At 41.0% G+C, this 19,903-nt stretch overlaps 2 protein-coding genes across 3 annotated transcripts in view; one reads left to right on the top strand and one right to left on the bottom strand.

Moving 5' to 3' along the window:
* On the top strand, window positions 1-15,182 carry LOC113206740 (E3 ubiquitin-protein ligase UBR5). The gene is made up of 33 exons (XM_026422963.2): window positions 1-200; window positions 752-952; window positions 1,034-1,298; window positions 1,391-1,599; window positions 1,707-1,903; window positions 1,987-2,424; window positions 2,511-2,699; window positions 2,804-3,010; window positions 3,103-3,287; window positions 3,384-4,512; window positions 4,656-4,923; window positions 5,021-6,512; window positions 6,605-7,094; window positions 7,173-7,317; window positions 7,402-7,493; window positions 7,762-8,042; window positions 8,130-8,277; window positions 8,364-8,498; window positions 8,601-8,824; window positions 8,917-9,456; window positions 9,546-9,645; window positions 9,736-10,067; window positions 10,162-10,283; window positions 10,373-10,592; window positions 10,709-10,915; window positions 11,029-11,154; window positions 11,233-11,391; window positions 11,477-11,651; window positions 11,734-12,100; window positions 12,194-12,400; window positions 12,483-12,633; window positions 12,726-12,956; window positions 13,038-15,182. Exons 1-33 carry the CDS (start codon window positions 139-141, stop codon window positions 13,248-13,250), a joined length of 9,507 nt encoding a protein of 3,168 aa, XP_026278748.1. The 5' UTR covers window positions 1-138; the 3' UTR covers window positions 13,251-15,182.
* LOC113206736 (ribonuclease 3) overlaps window positions 15,170-19,903 on the bottom strand; it is a 15,409-nt gene continuing 10,675 nt past the window's right edge. For both annotated transcript variants that reach the window (XM_052265294.1, XM_026422957.2), the window contains exons 17-22: window positions 19,771-19,874; window positions 19,572-19,677; window positions 19,322-19,483; window positions 19,088-19,248; window positions 18,806-18,951; window positions 15,170-18,723 (exon numbers count right to left, since the gene is read on the bottom strand). In XM_052265294.1, coding sequence (XP_052121254.1) covers window positions 17,648-18,723; window positions 18,806-18,951; window positions 19,088-19,248; window positions 19,322-19,483; window positions 19,572-19,677; window positions 19,771-19,874 — 1,755 coding nt within the window. In that variant the 3' untranslated portion in view covers window positions 15,170-17,647. The remainder of the gene's footprint in view (window positions 18,724-18,805; window positions 18,952-19,087; window positions 19,249-19,321; window positions 19,484-19,571; window positions 19,678-19,770; window positions 19,875-19,903) is intronic.

Here is a 19,903-nt window from a genome sequence, read left to right on the forward strand (position 1 = left end):
CTTCACATGTCATCAGGTTCATGTCGTCATTGTCTTGAAAACATGGCGATTGGGTTATTGGACGAATTCCTTTCGTAATTCAAGTGTTCTAGAAAAGATTCTTATCCAGGAAAGGACGTTTATTTGAAAGGGGGGATAATGTCCTCCCTTCATTTTGTTGTCCACCCACTTCCAGGCACGGAAGATCAGCTAAATGATCGGTGAGTTAAGGCCTACGCGACACAGGAGATGCTCAGTCCTTGGCCAGCCCACTTTAAGCCTATTTTATTTCCACTGTACCTTTTCCTTCTTAAACTTTCCCATTACACTCCCTCCAGTTCTGACACACATTTCTGCAGCAACATGCTTTGTTTTCTTGTATCTTGAACGAATAAAGTTTTCATTTTCATTCAACTCGGTGTTTTCTTAGAGGTTAAGGTTTTTGAACTTTTGCTTCAGATACTTATGTGTCACATTTGCTAAGCGCCTTAACTATATCTTATTTTTTTAAACATTTACTTTCTATTGTTTTCAAATTTTCTCCATTTACCTCTTCCTCTTTCCCATTAGTTCCCTTTTGGAACCCCAATGTTTTCCAGTACTTGGCTAGTATAATTTCATTCAAATGAGTGACTGATGCTCCAAACTAGTATCTCTTCTCTATTTTCCAGTCCTCTTATGTATCCTTATTATTGTCATTTTACTGTAGTATAATATAACCTTTTCTTATGATTTTGTTGTCTAACAAACTGTTAAATCATTTTATCTCTAGGCTGAAGGAAGTGTCTGACAAGTTGAATAGGTTTGGTCACTCCAACCCGGCTGCCTTAAGTGGACTTAAAGTTCCTGTGAAGCAAATTGTTGTAGGGCCATCACATTTAGCCCTCCTATTAGAAGATGGACGGATATGCAGACTTTCATTTTCAATAATATCTGACAGATTAGACCTTAGCAAAAATGATCCCAACAAGAAGTGAGTCATATAAACAAAACATGATATCTGAGCTCCAGTAAACTATACCCCAGCTCTATATTGAAAATCTATATTTTACAGCAGTCGACCTAGTGGTGGTGGAGGTGGAGGAGCTGGTCGCCAAATACACCGCACTAGAGCGCGCCTCATGCGATCTAGTGCTGCATTGCGTGCTACAGCCGGGACTAGAGGTGCCGCAGGTGTGATAATTGGTGCCAGTAGCTCTGGTGGCTCTGGCTCCAGCACTCGTCCACTTGTTGTTCCATATGTCCCGGAAGAACTAGTGTCTCAAGCACAGGTGGTACTGCAAGGGAAAAGTAGGAACCTTATTATAAGAGAGCTTCAGGTACTTTACCAATTTTATCCAAGATACAATATTATTCTTGTTTGGTAGTCCATTCTGTCACTTATTTGTGCTTGTTTTCTTTTTATCATTAGCGCACCAACCTGGATGTGAATCTTGCAGTAAATAATCTTCTTTCAAGAGATGATGAAGAAGCTGATGATGGAGATGACGCACAGGATTCTTATGTGCCAGAAGACCTCATTTCTCTACTTGATGGAAATTTTCACACAGATCATTCTGTTATTATTGATGCTGACACTATGTTCTCTGAAGATATGTTTGGCTATTCAGCTATTCGCAAGTAGGTGGTCTTGTAACTTAATGTTATCACCGTAAGCTTGTATTTTTACTGTACAGTAGTTTTGGTCTGTGCAATTTTTGAATTCTGCCCTTTTTTTTGTTTTGTAGCTCAAGACCTGGTACTGCGGCTCGCCGACTAACATCAAATGTGAGCTCGTCAGAGAGAGATAGAGATAGGGAAAGGGAAGGAGATAGAGACCGCGACCGCGATAGCTTTTCTAGATGGAGGGACAGACAGTACTTTGGCCCTCGAAGATGGTTAGAATCAGCTCTAAGGGATTCCTCTGCTTGGGACAGGGATCAAGGTAAAAAAAATAGGTTTTATTGTGTTACACTCTAAACAAGATCAAGTGCTCATGAAAATTCAATTATTTTTTTTATTTTATAGAGAGCAAAAAGAAAGAGCTAGCCCAACAAAGTCCCCTTTGGATATCTGATGAGTTGGAATATTGGCCAGATAGGTCACCACTGGAGCCACTGCCAAAATTTGTAAATATTGTTGGACTACATAGTGAGCTTATAGCCCTTTCATGCACTGGGCAACTGTACCAGTGGCGGTGGGGTGATGTAGAACCTTACAGACACCCTGAGAATCCATCGGTTCACCACCCTAAAACAATCCCGCTTGGGCTATTAAATGAAAAAATTCTACACATATCAGCTTCTGCAATAAGATGCTCTGTGGCCACAGAAAGTGGACGTGTAGCTACATGGATGGATGAAACTCTGCAACATGCTGCTGGGCGCTTAGAACACCCAGCCCAAAGTTTTACTGAGTTTCAGTTGGATGACATTGTGTCTTTGCACACCTGCATACTGTACACAGGTACATTGTTATCTTTAATTAGGCAACACCAAGTGTCATTTCCGTTGAAGAAATTCTATTTATTAAAATTTTATCATCTTTTCCAGTTGCCAGACTTGAAAGTGGAGCAATGTACTGGTGGGGCATATTACCATTCAGTCAAAGGAAGCGTCTTTGGGAGAAATACAGGGCTAAATCACGCAAACATCGCCCTTCTACAACATTATCTGCTGAAATTGTGTCCGGAAGTCAAGTTTGCATGAAAATAAGCCCCATGTACCAGGCAGGAGCAATTGGTAAGGAACTAATTATTTGTCAGCATGTTGTTCTGTCTCAAAATACTTGAACTTTCTCTTTAGTTCTGACCAAAAGGAACTAATTAAAACATCCATTGTTTCAGGTTTTACCATCTCCAATGGTGTGCCTAAAGTGGGCATTCTTCAAAATTCAGCTTGGAATTTGACTGATGTCTGTCGGTTTAAACTGCTCCCTCCATCCCCCACTCCATCCAACAGTGGAGTTACTCTAGAGCAGCTTCATGGCCGGGCTCGCGACAGTGGCATAGGCAGTGGTAGCAATAGTGGTAGTGGTTGTGCAAGCAACTCAGGTCTGAACCCTTTGGAGTCCTAATATGCTTCTTTTTAAAACTTGTGTAAATAATCTAAACTAAAGTACTAATTTGTGCTCTCCCTGGAACAGGCTCTTCAAGCAAAATTACACACAAGGAAACTGCAGACCGCCTTGATATGCCTCCCCCTCCCTCTCCTGCATCCAGCACTTGCAGTGACACACCAAGCAATACATCAAGCATCAAAAGGCAAAAACGTCCTGCACCCAAAGGGGATGATGGTGAAAAGAAAGATGAAGAAGAATGGCCCCTCAAAGTGAGCACTTTTTGAACTTCTATATTAATCATACAAACAAAGATTTTGTCCATTGATATTGTATTCTTAACTCTTTCTTGTTTTTTTTTATTTTAGGATGTGATCTTTGTGGAGGATGTTAAAAGTATGCCCATTGGAAGAGTTCTCAAAGTCGATGGGCAGTATGCGGCTGTGCGCTTTACGGGTTCTAAAGAATCTGCAGCATCTAGCATTGTTAACAAAGATGGCCCTAAAGATGCAGGCGCTGCTGGTTTGGATGACATGATGAGTGTACTTCAAGAGTGCCGTTTAATGCGAAAGGATGACTTGCAAGTTGTAAAATCAACAGCCACATCTAGAGTTCCAGATTGCTTTCAAAGAACACCTCGTCGAGTGAACATTCCAGAAAGTGGTGGGCAAGTTCTCACTATTGCTGTAGATGGCCAAGGAATTCATGCAATCGTCAAAACTGGGACTAAATTGAGCTATGTTCTTTATAATGTTAGCACTGGTCGTATTGAGCAGGACAGTCCATTTCCATGTGATACAGCTGCTTTCTTGGGTTTAGACGCTCATGCTGTTAACCTGACTAGTACAGGAGAAAGTGGGCAGAGTGTCCTCCTCTTGAGGGATGGTAATAGTGCAATTTGTCCTCTTGCGAAGGACTGTGTGGAAGCTATAAGGGATCCTCATTGGCTGGATCTTCCCCCCATTCGCTGCATTGGCACTGGAATACATGCTCTGACGGCAGTCGCTGCTAGCACTAATTTGAAGAACCAAGTTGCGCTTCTTGTTCTAGCTTTAGAATCTCAGATCCTTATGTCTAAAGTGCTGCGATGTGACATTGAAGGCATTAAGCAAGTTCTAAATTCCTTGGACTCTGAAGCCAAGTTGGGTGTGACCAACAGTGTGATGTTGAGTAATATTTTAAAGGAACGATGTGATGGAAATAGGAACATTTTCCATGCATGTGTGTCTCAGTGTGCCCCTACATCCAACAAAGATCCATCTGGAGAGAACACAGCAGAAACTGGCACTTCAACTACAGGAACACCAGCTGCAGCCACTGCATCACCTGCTGGCCCAAGTGGTTCAAGCAATAGTGGTCCTGCAAATGGTGGAAGTAGCTGTGCTGGTGGAAGCTCAAGTAATGGAGCACTCGACAATGCCATAAATGTCATTAGCAGCACACCTGTAACATTAAGAGACATGATGAGGAGAGCTGTTCGTTCTGAAACTGCTGAGTGTAAGTGTTCAATTTTTTGGTTGAATTTTTCATAACTCTGTAACATTATTTGGTGGAAGTATCATTTATCAAAACACAAATGGTGATAGTTTTAATGTAATAAATGTTGCATGTACAGTATAATGAAATAATTTTCCTTTCAGCAGTTGGTCAAAACTCAGTGGATGATACTATTCCCCCATCCCTGTCATGGCAAGAGACGTTTGAGATTGCTGGTTCTGGTGATGAAGATAGTTTGATGGGACCTGGGCGCTCAGGCAACAGCAGCAATGCAGGGAACATGGGAACTTCAATTGGATCAGGTGCAGTTTTAAACCCTGTAGAGAGACGCAATGCAGCCTTGCAAGCTCTGAATATTTTGACTGGAAGCCGTGCTCTTCAACCACACCTTCATGAACTTTTAAGTGCTAAGTAAGATCCAAGTTTATTGATATTTATTGTTTATACTTCACTTTTCTGTATATCCATTTCCGTATTTGTTAACATTCATCCTCATTTTTAATTATAGGGATGCTACTGGCCAAACCCCTTTCATGTTGGCTGTTACCTCTCGTGCATATCCAGCTGCTCAAACCCTCCTTACAACAATCCAGAGTGTTGCTACAAAATTAGCCTCAGAGCAAAGCATGAATAGAAATAAGACAAGTGCTGATTTGATTCCTGACGAAAAGAGAGCTGCCTTCGATGATAACCAGATGGACTGTAAGATGGAAGATCAGACAGGAGACAATGGTGTTTCAATGGATACCTTGTTTAATCCACCAAGTGCATCGTCTACTCCTGTGCCTGGCCCTTCTGGAAGCAACCCAGATGAGAAAAATTCTAACACATCTTGGTTCAAACTCTCAAGAGATCTTAACTCAAAGCCGCCACTAGAGAGCTCAGAGGGCAGACAAGACATTAGCAGTCTGAAAGATGCTGCCAAATGGAATCTGATGGCAGAGATGGTATATCCACCTGGCTCACATCCTGATTGCAATCCTCTTCATGTTGTGTGCTGCAATGACACTTGCAGCTTCACATGGACTGGAGCTGAACACATCAAACAGGACATCTTTGAGTGTCGTACTTGTGGTCTGACAGGATCCTTGTGTTGTTGCACTGAGTGTGCCAGAGTTTGTCACAAAGGCCACGACTGCAAAATTAAGAGAACCAATCCCACTGCATATTGTGATTGCTGGGAGAAGTGCAAGTGCAAAGCGTTGGTCCAAGGTCCACAGACATCAAGATATTATCTCCTCTGTCGACTTGTAACAGAAACTCACCTGGTTGAATTGCCCAACGCAAGAGGTGAAAATATCCTGTTATTCCTTGTTCAAACTGTTGGACGACAACTGGTAGAGCAGAGGCAGTTCCACGCTGGAAACCGACCTCAGAGGGCCTCTGCCACCCGGAAAGCACCATCATCAGATGTTGAAGTTGACATGCCTGATCATGATTTAGAGCCACCACGATTCAGTCGTCGTGCATTAGATCGACTTCTTAACGATTGGCCAGCTGTTAGAGCCATGATTATGTCTGGAATGCGTGAATCTGCGACGGGTAATAGCTCTAGCTCTGCCCAAATGATATATGAGGATCAGGCATATTTACGCAGCCAAAGTGGCACAACACAGCTTGACAAATTTACCCACTGGTTGTTGGTGAAATGTAGCAATGAAATGTTTGATATTCTCCTCACTACTCTAATTCGAGAGCTGCAAAATGAGTCTGTTCCTGGAAGGCAGACAGATGCTCGCAGTGTTGCCCGTCGATTTGTGAGGTCTGTTGCCCGTATATTTGTTATCTTCAGTATTGAAATGGCTCCACAGAAAAGCAAGAAACGAGTTGTAGCCAATGAGCCACTTCTGAAGTGCAAACGTGTATTCCAAGCTCTCATAAGATTAGCTGTTGAAGAACTTTGTGAGACAGCAGACAGTCTCATAGCTCCTGTAAGGTTGGGTGTTGTCCGTCCAACTGCCCCATTCCAGTTGTCTGGCTCATTTGTTGAAGTAATAGCTGTAAGTATTTTTTGTTTTCTTAATTTTTATGATTTATTCATTTATTCATATGCTTTAAAGGAAAAAGCTTCACTCTTTGTTTCTGGTTCTAGGGATCAGAAGAACTGTTTTCTGTTGAGCCCCTGGCTTTGAGTGGAGGAGGCTTTGTTGATCCTCACGCTGATGAGGGCGGCTTGTCATCTGCCGCCTCGGGGCATGCAGACGGAAGGAGTGCGCACGGTGCCTCTGCCAGCGCTGTTCGAGCCCGTCGCGTCATGGACCTGGACGACACGGACGGTGGTGATGGGTTGGGTGGTGAAGATGGTGATGACAACGCCAGCGACGGTGACGACAATGCGGACGGGCGGGGTGGCGGTGCTGAAGTGGAGAGGGAGTCTCGCTCTTTAAGCGAGGCTGTTGTCAATGACGCAATCGAAGGCGGGAATGGAGCCCAAGATGAAGCTCCACCTGATGCCGAATCTGACACAGAGTTGGATCTCCTCGCCGAAACGGAAAGTGACAGCGATGACAATCAGAGCAACCAAGATGCTGCATCTCAGCAGAGAAGTGTACAGACAGGTGCCACCACAGGGTCGGACACAGGTACAGAGACCTCTTCATTATTACTCCACCCTTACATTTGAGGATTGTTTGTTTCTATTAATTTTTCCCGCCTTGTAGGCATGGCGTCATTAATGCTTTATCCGGAAGACGATTCTGGAGAGTCTTCTCAGCAAGAGGAGGAGGAATCTGAGGCGGGTGAAAGTGATGAACAGGATGCACAAGAAGACCTACCACTTAGTGATGAGCAGCTAGAGAGGCGCACGTAAGTCTTCAAAAATGTACTATTCTCCTAAAAATTAATTCGAGCTGTTTCTTTACTGTTCTCATCTAATTTATTTCTGATCAGGACTAACAATCCACATGGTCAGAGGAACAACTTGGCCCCCCAGTCAATGCAGTGGGCTATCCGAACTCGTGACTCAAATGCACGTGCTGGAGGTATGATTTCTCATGAAGTGTGCTTTTGCTAATTTCCTGTCCATTCAAGTTTGTTTTTCTTCATTAAGAGGGTGGGGGAAGGAGGATTCACTACTGCTGTGTTTTCTTGGAAATGCCCCCATCTCTCTCAGCCCTTACTCAAACTACTTTCAAGCCTGTGATGGATACTGCTTTACATCATTTCCTAGGACTTGTTGACTTAAGCTTGTCTTGACTTGGCTGTGTTATTCACCCGCCTGTCTCCACAACTTTTGTTGTGTGTTTCAAGGGGTGCGTGTTACAGGTGGTTCGTCTGTTATGTTCATCGACCCATCAACGCTACGGCGGTCTGCTACAGCCGCTAACGTTGTGGCAGCTGCACAGCAGGCAGCTGCTGCTAGCCATGAGCCTCAAACCATGGCTACTACTGCTTCGTGTCTTGCAAGGGCATTCTCAATTGTCATCCGCCAAATTGCTGACTTGCTTACAATGCTGCAGGACTACAATGCTCTGACTCCAGTTCTTCCAAGAACATTGGAAATTACTTATCAAGAATCAATTAATTTACAGGTTTGTTTTTCAGTTTGTTTGTCGCCCATGCTTAAATGTTGTGTAATGTTTTCTTATATTAATTCACATTAAACATTTTATGTTTAGCTCTATTTGGAATATCACCTGAAGCCTACATGGGATTGGCTTCTCACAGTGATGGATTCAACAGAAGCCCAGTTACGCTTTGGAGCTGCACTTACTCAGTCTTCAGATCCTACCCACCCTGGCCACCCCTTGTACTCTTCAACTGCTGGTATAAAGATGATCTGAAGCCGGTCTTATTTTACATCTGGATAATCCTAATTTCTAAAACTTAACCGTTTTTCTATCAATTTTTAGGAGGAAGCAGTAGTACCTTACCAGTTACAACTGAGCCAAGGCGTCCAGTAACCACCACATCCAGTAACACAACTGGAAGCACTCGCATAGTGGGATTCTCTTCAGATGCTCAGCGGCCTGCACGTGAACGTGAAGGTATGGGTTCTTTCATTTCTGAGTATATTTTAGGGACGTTCAAATTATCTTGGCAAAATATCTAATTTATATTCTACTTTTCTATTTTCTACCTTCCTGCAGGATTAGATCCCCTATTGTCAAGGCGAGAGTTCCTCTCATATTGTTTATCACTGATGCGATCACACAATGCTGAACATCTAGACAGTCTTCCAGTGCTTGATGTATCTGCTCTGAAACACATTGCTTATGTGTTTGATGCATTGATTTATTACATGAGGTCTGGTGCTGACAGTCCTGTTTCCCCAGATGTTATCAGAGAACCACTTGAGGCATGGAATGATCAAGTATGAAATATTTTTTGTTATTGTTGCCACTATTTTTTTCTTTACATTGAAGGTGAGAGTTGTTTCTATTTCCTATTACTCTTTTGTTTTAGGATGAAAATGACAATGATGAAGGCGATGAGGACACCAATCAATCAGTGGCTATGGAAACTGACTCTGTTGATGAGCAAGAGGTTGGTGCGAGCAGTCTACTTGCATCCTCTTGCTCTGGTAACAATAATGCTCTTGGGGAGAGGGAAAAAGTCCCCTCAAATGGTGCGAGCAAAGGCAGAAAGCACCCATTCTTCCAGCGCTCTGACTCAACGTTGTGCCTGGGCTGCCCTCCACCAGACCCCTTTGAGGCACCTTTAGCTCAAGCCTTACCCCTGGCTGACCAGCCACATTTGCTTCAACCAAATGCCCGCAGGGAGGAACTGTTTGGCATGCCCAAACAACCTATCACTGTACCTGCCACAGGTCCTAATCCTCCTGGAAGCTGTAACCCATTAGAAGTGCTTCCAACACGTTTGGGACTTTCAGTGCGGACAGCAGACACAAGTGCAGCATCAAATGTTCCAACTCCTAATCCGTCTAATATAGCAATACAGCTTCCGCACTCTGTGATAGCAAATCCAGCTTCAACCTCACAGCAGGTCAGTCAACCTTTCCTCACCTACTCCAGTATTAAGGTATCAAAAACTAAAAACTAAGTCATCTGCTTTAATTTTCCTATTGATCACAGGGATCTAGTACCTCTACTTACGCAGTTGTCGGAGGGAATAGTTCCACTCCAAAGAGTTATGATGCATTTGATCATGTCATCCGTGAAATGGTCTCTACCTGTAAGTTCCCTCTGTCTTTTGCTTTGAACTCCTAGTTATACTTCTAGTAAATGCAAGAGCCCTGGTGATGTCTTGCGCTTTTTTGCGCAGGTTCCACATGGCGAGAAGATAGTCGAAGGTGGCCTGCAACCTCAGCACCAACAACTACTACATCTACCGCCTCCTCTGTTCGAGCTCCTATTATAGTCTCACCTCGTAAAGTCGCTGCTGCTATTGCTGCAGCTACTGCCAATCTGAGCAATAACACAAACACAAATGGAAGCAATTCTGGTTCTACTTCTAAAGCCTCTGGTTCTAGTATCATCGCAGGGGGCTCCAAAAGTTTGTTACCATCTGGGTCTGCTGAGGGAAATTTGGCAGTACCCCCAATTAAGAGCGTCATTGTCAGAGCAGGATCTTCCTCAAATCAAGATACCCCAATGGTAGGGGCATTTCCCCAAGCTACAACTTTTTATCTGGGGTATCAGAGGAATGGGCTCCAATGTTAATTCGTACTTTTTTCTTTCTTTCTTTTAGCCCCTGAGTAGATCTGATGCTCCTGATGTGCTAGTAATTCCTACTGGTGATCATTCTGAGAATGTGACGGACTGCGAAGATACATCTGCACATGTTACTGTTGAAACGTCACAACCTCCTAGGTAAATTTAATTCTGTTGATCTCTGAGAACACACTTATTGGTACTTAAATATCTTGACTCTTTGTTTAATGTTAACTATAAACTTTCAGGTCACAGCCCTCCATTGGACAGTCTGTTTCTCATGACCTCCTCTTAGGCCGCTGGCGCTTGTCTTTAGATCTGTTTGGTCGTGTATTCATGGAGGATGTGGGGTTGGAGCCTGGATCTGTGGTCTCAGAACTTGGTGGCTTTGCTGTGAAAGAGGCAAAGTTTCGCAGAGAAATGGAAAAGTTGCGCAATGCACAGCAGCGGGACTTAACATTAGCTAAGGTTGTTAAACTAAATTGATTTTAATTTTTTTGAGGATTACTTATTTGTCTTTTGACTCTTATAAATCTCAAGGTTCTGTGAGATCAGATTTTTAATGTTAATGTCTAATGTCTTAGATGGAGAGGGAGAGAAATGCTCTGATTCTTCAAGCCATGAAGGAGTTGAATACTCAGTACAACACTCAATATAACTCAACTCATCGCCGTGGTTCAAGTTCAAGTCAACAAACGCCACTAGCTGTTCATAAAGTAAAGGTTACCTTCAAAGATGAGCCAGGAGAAGGCACAGGAGTTGCTCGAAGTTTCTACACTGCTATAGCAGAGGTATGTCCATAGGAGGGTTTTAGCCCAAGAATTTTTAGAATTTTGTTATGTTTATCACTACATCAGTTACAAGTTATTTTTATCTTAATGACACCTTATTTTACCATTCATAGGCTTTGTTGGCAAATGAGAAACTACCTAACCTGGAGTCTGCTCAAGTAGGTGCCAGATACAGTCAGTACAATGTACTTCAAAGAATTCGTACCCGTGAGAGAGAGAGTTTACGCAGACATGTGCAGGTAAGCTTTCATCTTCTTCACACACTGGCTTATGATATTTTAAGATTCCATTTCTTGACTTTTTAAATTAATTTTTAGCGGTCTACCGGTCAAAGGGTTAGAGAACCTCGAAGATCTCTATCCTATGATGCTCGTCTTTTCTATCCCCCAAGCACAGATGGTGCTATTGATGGTCGTTCTCACAATGAACATCTCAGTATGCATCAGCAACAGCTTGGTGAAAGGCTGTATCCTAAGGTTTGACTAGTTTTGCTATCTGATCTCTATATTTAGGAAAATAACCTGATCTAGAGTTTGATGAATGGTTAATTGCAAATTCCAGGTTCAAGCATTGAGACCAAACTTTGCTGGCAAAATAACTGGCATGTTGTTGGAGCTCTCTCCAGCACAACTGCTGATGTTACTTGCTAGTGAAGATGCTCTTCGTCAAAAAGTTGAAGAAGCTGTTGACTTGATTGTCAATCACGGTCAAGAGATGGCAAGTGAAGCCTTACTTGGTGAGAAAAAGAACTTTCCATTTGCAATGTGTAATTTTTTTTAAATTGTAGTTTGTGATCCTAATGCCCTAAATGTCTGCAGATTTGGATGTGTTCAGCCTATCAGAACGGAGTGGTGGCGGCAGCGGCAGCGGCTCAGCCCAAGTAGGCGCGGGTGGCAGTGGCTCGCTGGCGGCTGGTGGCTCTGCCGGTAGCAGCGGCAGCAGCGGCTCAGGAAAGAAGTCGGCCGGAGTGAGCTCCGGAGGCTCTCTAACGCCCATCATCCCGGCACCAACTGCGCCGCCCAAGAGCAGTCTCCTGCCAGGGATTGAAATGATGGACACTGATCCTTTGGATGATGGCGAAGATAATGCACCTTTGTTCTACAGTCCTGGTAAACGCGGCTTCTATTCACCGCGCCAGGGCAAAGCTTCGTTTGAACGCTTAAACGCATTCAGGAATGTTGGCAGGTATGTGACAATTCAGTTGTTTCTATTTTTATGTCATTCCTGTGATGTTTATGACCTTGTTGAACAACATTTTAATATAATTCATTTGTGCAGGTTGTTAGGTCTTTGTTTACTCCAAAACGAGCTCTGTCCAATTTTCCTAAATCGACACGTCTTGAAAGCAATTCTGGGAAGACCTACACGGTTCCATGATTTGGCATTCTTTGACCCACTTATGTATGAAAGCTTACGCCAGCTTGTCATTGATGCTGAAAATAAAAACAGCAACAGCTTCTTCTCTGCCCTTGATCTTACTTTCAGGTTTGTTGTATACTTTTATTTTTACAGTGTGGAGTGTTGGAAATTTGAAAATTAATGTAATGCCGCTTTTTTTTTTCTATAGTATTGATCTGGCACCAGAAGAAGGAGGCGGATCAGTGGAGCTGCTGAGTCCTCATGGACGAGATATTGAAGTAACAGCCTCTAATGTCTATGATTATGTCCGCAAGTATGCAGAATATCGCATGGTCAAATCTCAAGCAAAAGCAATTGACGTGAGTTGAACTTACTACTTTTCATTAAATAATTAACTATGAATTATTTCAACAATGTATCAGTAATATCTATTTTTTATCTTAATGTTTAGGCAATTCGCACTGGAGTGTTCGATGTTTTACCAACAAGTGCGTTGGATGGACTAACAGCAGAGGATTTGAGACTACTAGTCAATGGAGTAGGTGACATCGCTGTCTCTACACTCATATCATACACCAGTTTCATAAATGAATCTGGTGAGGCAGGCGAACGACACCTCAAGTTCAAAAGATGGCTTTGGTCTATTGTTGAGCGAATGACCCCATCTGAACGTCAGGATTTGGTATGATCACAAATTTTGGATATCTGTACTGTTCATTTCATACTTTCTATCTTGGAGACTTATTATTGTGCTTTCTTCCAGGTATACTTTTGGACAGGATCACCTGCTCTGCCAGCATCTGAAGATGGATTCCAACCAATGCCTAGTGTTACCATTCGTCCAGCAGATGATTCTCACTTACCTACTGCTAATACATGCATTTCCCGACTGTATGTCCCATTATATAGTAGCCGACAGATTTTACGTTCAAAGCTACTTCTTGCTATCAAAACCAAGAATTTTGGCTTTGTTTAATTAATTAATAATGTATCTTTATAAGTGAGTAGCATTGTTCTGATAATTGCTGATGAAGCATAAACTTGTGTCATAGATGTAAATTTTTGTTGAAAGTAAAAATTTTGTTGACAGGTGACAGTAGCCCTAGTTCTTAAATTATTTTGTTTTCTCATTTTGAGATTCCTATACTGAGAAAGAGCTTCAGAATAATACAGTAATAACTACATTAATTATGAAGGTTGCCGAGTGCCAAGTTTGTAGAAATTGTTTCTAATGACATTACTAAGTCAGCCTTGGTCTCATTACATTTATTCTCCTGATCTATTCCTGACATTCTGTTATCTTCAGTTAGCATGACTATGTTTTGCTCAAATGTTAGCCTGTCTATTTCCTTTAGTTTGGTTTAAGGAATTGGTTTGTCGATTTGCATATGTTTGTGAAGTTGTCTTCAAATGCACATTTTTTCTGCAAAGACTATTTTGGCATATGAAGTGTTGCTTAAGTTGGTAGTGGACATTTTCTATCGAGAGGGATATTAAAATCCCTTAAAGATCTTGTAAAGTGTTTACTGGAAATTCTCATCTAGTTTCTTCACTTGTGTTAGTGGATTACTTTTCACTAACTGCAGAGTGGTTAATGGAAACAGCTATTTCAGGATTTTCAATACCATATTTAACATTCAATTTTAAATATAGTGGCCTATCCTCTAAAAGAATGATATTGTTCAATATGTCAAAGAAACTTTTTATTAGAATATCAAGTTACTTATTTTAAAAGTGCTCGTCGGTGTGGTATTATGTTGTTTGTGTGCATGCTAAAAACCACTGTGTACTGTTTTTTTGTTGTTTTTTTTGGAGGGGGGGCATATGATAGGTTTGTGCAAGTTACACTTATTTCTCATTCTTTCTTTTCTTTTAGCATCTACCCTTTCATGTTCTTCTCCCTGATAAGACACAAAGTGAGAAAGCAGAATGGTTATTTATTATATCGCAGTTTTAATGTGAGGAAGAACAGATTGTTTCCTCCTCAACTTGTTGTAGGGTGGAGACTGGAATGAAAGTTTTCCAAAGAACCTGGCAACCAAATGATCCTTTTAAAAAAAAAAAAAAATTGGCATACTTTGTACTTGTGAAATTTGCACTGAATTATGACTGAAAGTGCAGCATTCCCATTCATGGATAATCTGAGTGGCGTGGGATGTAGAGGGGAAATTCTTCCGCATTATTAGCCATGCTCCATCACTGGGTGACTGTATCTTGGTACTATTTGATATTGTGATATTAAAGCTAAAACATCATAAGTTACCATCTTGAATGTTCTCTTTTGTCAAGATGGTATTAGTGATAAAGCCAACTTTGAAACCTATAGAATTTTTTTTCCTTAGTATAAAAAAAGTTGTCTTGTGACTTAAAAGATATCATTGTGGAAACTTGCCCATGTCAATCTTTTAAAGTATATTGGGTTAAAAGGACTTATAAGTTGTAACTAATTTAGAGTATGTATGAATTTCTAATGTAAGAATATTTTGTAGGATACAGTTTCATCTCTAATTTCAGTGTCAATAGTTAAATGTTGGAATTGACCTGTACATACAAACCAGTACCATTCATACGGCATCATAAATTATGCTTATCTGGTAGATCTGTCCATGGACTGATTCAGGAAATAGAGATGGAACTTTATTCATTGAATCACCAAGATAGTTTCCATTATGATGGGACGTAAATAGGTATTTGTAATATATATTTTTATACAAAGATTGAGCTTTCATACCTCTGTACAACTACCATGGCAGGAGGTAGGCATACATGTGTGTTCAATACTTCCTACTAGACTCCAATTTTTTAAAAAGTAAAAACATGTGATGTGCTAGCTTAATCTTTGTGCTGTAAGACTTGGCGAAAGCTTTGTGTTCACTGAAAAATGAATTAAAGGAAGACATTCAGGAAAGTTCTTTATTTTCTCTCTTTCTTCCATTACTTTGAACAAAATGGAGCTAGCACCCTTAGTTTCATCAGCAACCCTTACTGCACTTCCAAAGAAGTTAAATGGGAGCTTTTTCTGGAAATGTAATTTCGTCAGTTTTCATCAAACTACTAGTTATTTTTAAAACTTGTACCGAACGAAACACACACACCTGTGGTGCACAACCGGAGCTGATCCAGACAGCAGGAGGGAAGAGTGAGTGCAGCTCCTCGCTAACTCACGGCCTGGTGCCTCTAGATTTTCTCCACTGTTCCAGTCGTATACATGCGAATTCAAGCCGCACCCGAATATAAGCCGCACCCCAGTTTTGGAGCCGAAAAAGCGTTAACATGCGAATTTAAGCCGCACCTATTAGGCTCGTAGAGCCGAGGTAGCAGATGAATGATCTACGCGACTCGGTCGCAAGGGTCATTCATATGCAGTCCTTTGTGTTACGTTTCGCTGTTTTGCTGTCAGAACCGACTCGCCCCCTCCCCCACCCCGTCCCTTAAGGACTTCCCTTCCTTCCCTGACCCCAAGAGGCTATCTCTTTAAGATCGGTCGAACGAACGAACGAACGATCGAACGACGGGACAAGTGTAAATGAGCTTATTAAAGCTTTTAAATTTACTGCAATCTATGAAATGACATATTTTAAAGAAGGACAAATTAACAGGATTTAATATTTCCCCCCAATACTGGCCCTAAATGAGTTGGGTAGACAGTCTACGAATTCACGCGTCTGAACACCGAGAGTATGGCTCTGCACACAATAGTCAGTATTTGTAGTGGAAAGCAATTCCGTTACTTCCTCCATCTTCAAAATGTCATTGAACATAATTTGCAGCGAATGTAAAAGCTTTTATAACGATATTCACCCGCGTCCCGCCGTCCGATCGTTCGTTCGTTCGTTCGACCGCTCTTAAAGAGATAGCCTCCAAATATTCTCCCGTGACAGCAAAACAGCGATCGTAGCGCAGTCTTATTACGGAACTATACTCTCCCCCTTATTAAACGGGCGATTTTGGTAAAAAAAACTGCACTTTTGGTACGTATTTAAGCCGCACACGAATTTAAGCCGCAACCCACTTTTCGGGCTCCAAAAATCGGCAAAAAGGTGCGGCTTAAATTCGCATGTATACGGTAACAATCAGAGAGACACCCCGCGCTTTCCACGAACCAAAATCCAGTTTTTCTATACAAATCAACCAGTTTACAGCATTTTCCCACCTTTAGCGTGCTTTAGACGCCGGCCCGACCGGGTTTTACTGTATATATAAATATATATAAACGCACTCGTTGATTTGATTCATTCATATTTCATTTGTGTAATCTTTTTACAGGAAGGTTCTTTCAATTACCTCAATTGCAATTCTTCACCTTAAAATAAAAATTAAGTACAGATTACAGAGCTGGAATGGAACACAATTGTACAGTACAATTATAAAACAGAGCATAAAAATCTGAAATAGTATTAAAAAATGAATGCAATAAGTAAAAGAGCAACAAATTGAAGACACTGATTTTAAGCACTATTTGAGGACTAGTGGCAGTGTCCAGACAAAGAACAAAAACAAATTTAGATGAGATTTATTTGGCATCCAATTTATTCTTAGCCTCTCAACACAGTCCAAGACACTGATCCTAAAATCAGCTTGAGTTTCAATAAAGTTTCAAAATTAGTTACTCTATCATCTTTTACAGGGTTACTTAATCACAGAAGTAAAGATACCTCTCATGGTACAGAAAACTTACAAACTAAAAATAAAAATTACAAAATAAAGCAAGAAAATGGTTTAAACAAAGTCCTCACTGACTGTTAAAAATGATGAGAATGGCTGAATTAAAGGCTCTTGTGAAGAAAGATATCACAGTGGTTTAGATTCATTGTGTTGACTAATAAGACTCCAAACTATCATTGGTAATGACAATGTCCTGAGCACACTTACACAGTTTATGAAGTCGGACCAAATGAACTCAAAACTTACAAGTTTAAAGAAATTTTAAAATCATGAGATATAAATTGATATAATAATAGGGGTTAGCATAAAACTATTTTTATCCATTCTTGGTTCTAAATTTGAAGGATAAAGTTTGGTCAGAGTTATTTGGACATCTTGGTAACCTTAAACTGCAATGCAGCTTTCCTGTCTGGCCTCTTTCATTGAACCAACTTAAAGGCACAGATATGACTGATACACATTCAATTATCTTAAAAATTAAAAATCAATCAATGATATGGTTAAATGACAGGCACAACAATGTAAGTGCAGCCTTCCAGAGGCTTCTTTGGTCTTTAACAGAAAAGGGACAAATAAACAAATAGAAACTAATAGAATGAGTAGAAAACTACTAAACAATTACCTTGATTACATTTAGCATTGTCAATCATCAAAACTTATGGCAGATACAAACCCCAACCCCCCCACCCCCTCCCCATATTCTTAAGTTTATGCATTAGCACCTTCATTTGAAACGTCTTCCGTTGTCGTTTCCTCACAATCTTTCTCTGTTTTTTCCTCAGCTTCTTCTTCTTCGGCCGCTCCTTCTTCTTCAGCTGCTTCTTCTTCTACTGCTGCCTCAGCTGCTGTTGCTTCAGCTGCTTCTTCTTCTTCAGCTGCTGCTGCTGCTTCTTCTTCTTCTTCTGAACTGAGGTCTGAGCGCACATGCCAATTAACTTCCTCCTCACTTCCAAAATTCTCTTCAGAGCTGCTACTACTTGAACCACTACTACTGCTACACTTAATGCTGCAGTTGCTGCTGCGTGGCGATTTGAGAACAGGGCTAGAGCTTCTGCTGCTTGTGGGGCTTTTGGTATTCCATGGATAATTATTAAAATCTTTGTGAAGCTGAAGATTTCTTGATGACTCTTCATCTGCATACTTAGACCATCTTTCCTTTCCTGTGCGGACGTCTTGGTATGAGAACTCTCTTAAATTTTCAATCTTTTGAATATTATGTTTGCCTGTACTCTCCAAGTCATTCAACAAGACTTCGCTTTTACTTTCACTCCTATCCGAAATACTTAAGGCTTCAAGAATTTTGTCTTTCTTTCTCTCCCAATCCTTATCTTTAACATGTTGTCCATCTTTGCTCCTTTCTCTAGAGTCTCTTCTTTTACTTTTACTGTCTTGACCTCCACTTGCTCTGATATCTCTATCCCTTTCCCTGTCTCTTGGTCTATTATCATCTCTATCCCTAGGTCTATCTTTCAAACGATCTTTTCCTTTACTCCTTTCCCATTCCCTGTCTCTTTCTCGATCTCTGTCTTTGTTCCTGTCCCTTTCTCTTTCCCTTTCTCTTTTCCGATCTCTTTCTCTATCATCATCTCTGTGTCTATTCCTGCGATCACGATGGTCCTGGTTCCGGTAGTACTTGTCTCTTGATTTATTTCTGTCATCCGATGCTGTTTTCTTATCAAAGTCTCTTGATGCTTTCAACTGAGCTTCCCTCCGTGCCCTCTTCTTTTGCTTTTTCATGCTTTTGGCAATAACTCGTCTCTGATGGTCTAGCTGAGGGAACAGCTCTGCAAACAAAGCCAGAATGTATAGTAAAAATCATGATAAGCGCGGTATTCAACGTATTCAACCATAAATATGTTAACCAACCTGTGGAAAGTTCAAGTGCTTCATTAGCAGCATTCATTTCTGCTTGCTGAATACTATGGCCAGATGCCTGAGCCAATCGCTCTCCACGAAAATATACAGCAACAGTGTAGATGCGTGTATTAGTAGGTCCCATGCATTGAATAACCCTGATGAGGGAAAAAAAAAAGAAAAGAAAAAGAAGGGAGAATTTTTTTTTAGAGCATTTCCGATAAAAATGGTAAAAGATTGATTAATGGATTCCAGAGGTGGAATTCAGGTACAGCAGATTTTTAAAAATCTTACTTGTAAACAGGGATGTCAGGTTCCCCTCCTTCCATTGTTCGTAATGTGAGACAGCACTGTTGCAGTTTAGATTTTGGATCGTTCCAATCTTGATTCATAATAAAGTCTTGCAATCTTGGGAAGAAGCAAACCTCACAGAATAGATGACAGTGCTTCAAGCCCTAAACCAGACATAAAAGTTGTAAGAGGTACAACAGAAATATGAATGGGTAACGGTAGATTGAATCAACTGACCTTGTCGATGTAAAGTGCACCAAGATATGCTTCCAACAAATCTGCTCTATCTTTTGTTTTAATGTCATGCTTAGGATTAGCATAGAGTGCAAACTCGGTCATACTCAAATCATCACAGACAACTGCTTGAGTTCGATTGTTGACTAATGAACTTCTTAAAAGCTAAAAGTAGACCAATAATAAAACATACTTTAAACTTTTGTTTGTTGACCCAAAATTAAAATTCAATTTCTTATGGCTTGTTACTAACCGAAAGATGTCCCTCATGATGTTCAGGGAAAAATTTGTACAGATATTCAGATGCTATGATCTGCAGGACAGTATCACCCAGAAATTCTAACCGTTGATTAGATCCTCTGAGAATCAAAATATAATTAGAGATGTATGTACATTATTAGATTAGATTTAAGACATAGTCAGAACCAGGAAAAGTACCAGAATATACATACAGGGTAAGGTGAGTGTAGCCTACACTACGATCAGTGAACGCTCGGGCAAGCAGTCTTATATGTTTAAAAACTATACCAGTCCTGTTCTCAAATTCAGTCAATTTCTGAAATGGGGCACATGAGCACATACAAT

The sequence above is a fragment of the Frankliniella occidentalis genome, unplaced genomic scaffold, assembly GCF_000697945.3.
Source record: "Frankliniella occidentalis isolate FOCC.00 unplaced genomic scaffold, Focc_3.1 Scaffold25, whole genome shotgun sequence".
Taxonomy (NCBI): Eukaryota; Metazoa; Arthropoda; class Insecta; order Thysanoptera; family Thripidae; genus Frankliniella; species Frankliniella occidentalis.

What these genes read in the sequence shown, in the direction of transcription:
- LOC113206740 (XM_026422963.2), top strand. Translation starts at nt 139, where the DNA reads ATGTCCTCCCTTCATTTTGTTGTCCACCCACTTCCAGGCACGGAAGAT. An exon ending in AAAAATGATCCCAACAAGAA is followed by an intron (nt 953 to 1,033) that starts GTGAGTCATATA and finishes TATATTTTACAG; the next exon opens with CAGTCGACCTAGTGGTGGTG. An exon ending in TCTACACTGCTATAGCAGAG is followed by an intron (nt 10,916 to 11,028) that starts GTATGTCCATAG and finishes TACCATTCATAG; the next exon opens with GCTTTGTTGGCAAATGAGAA.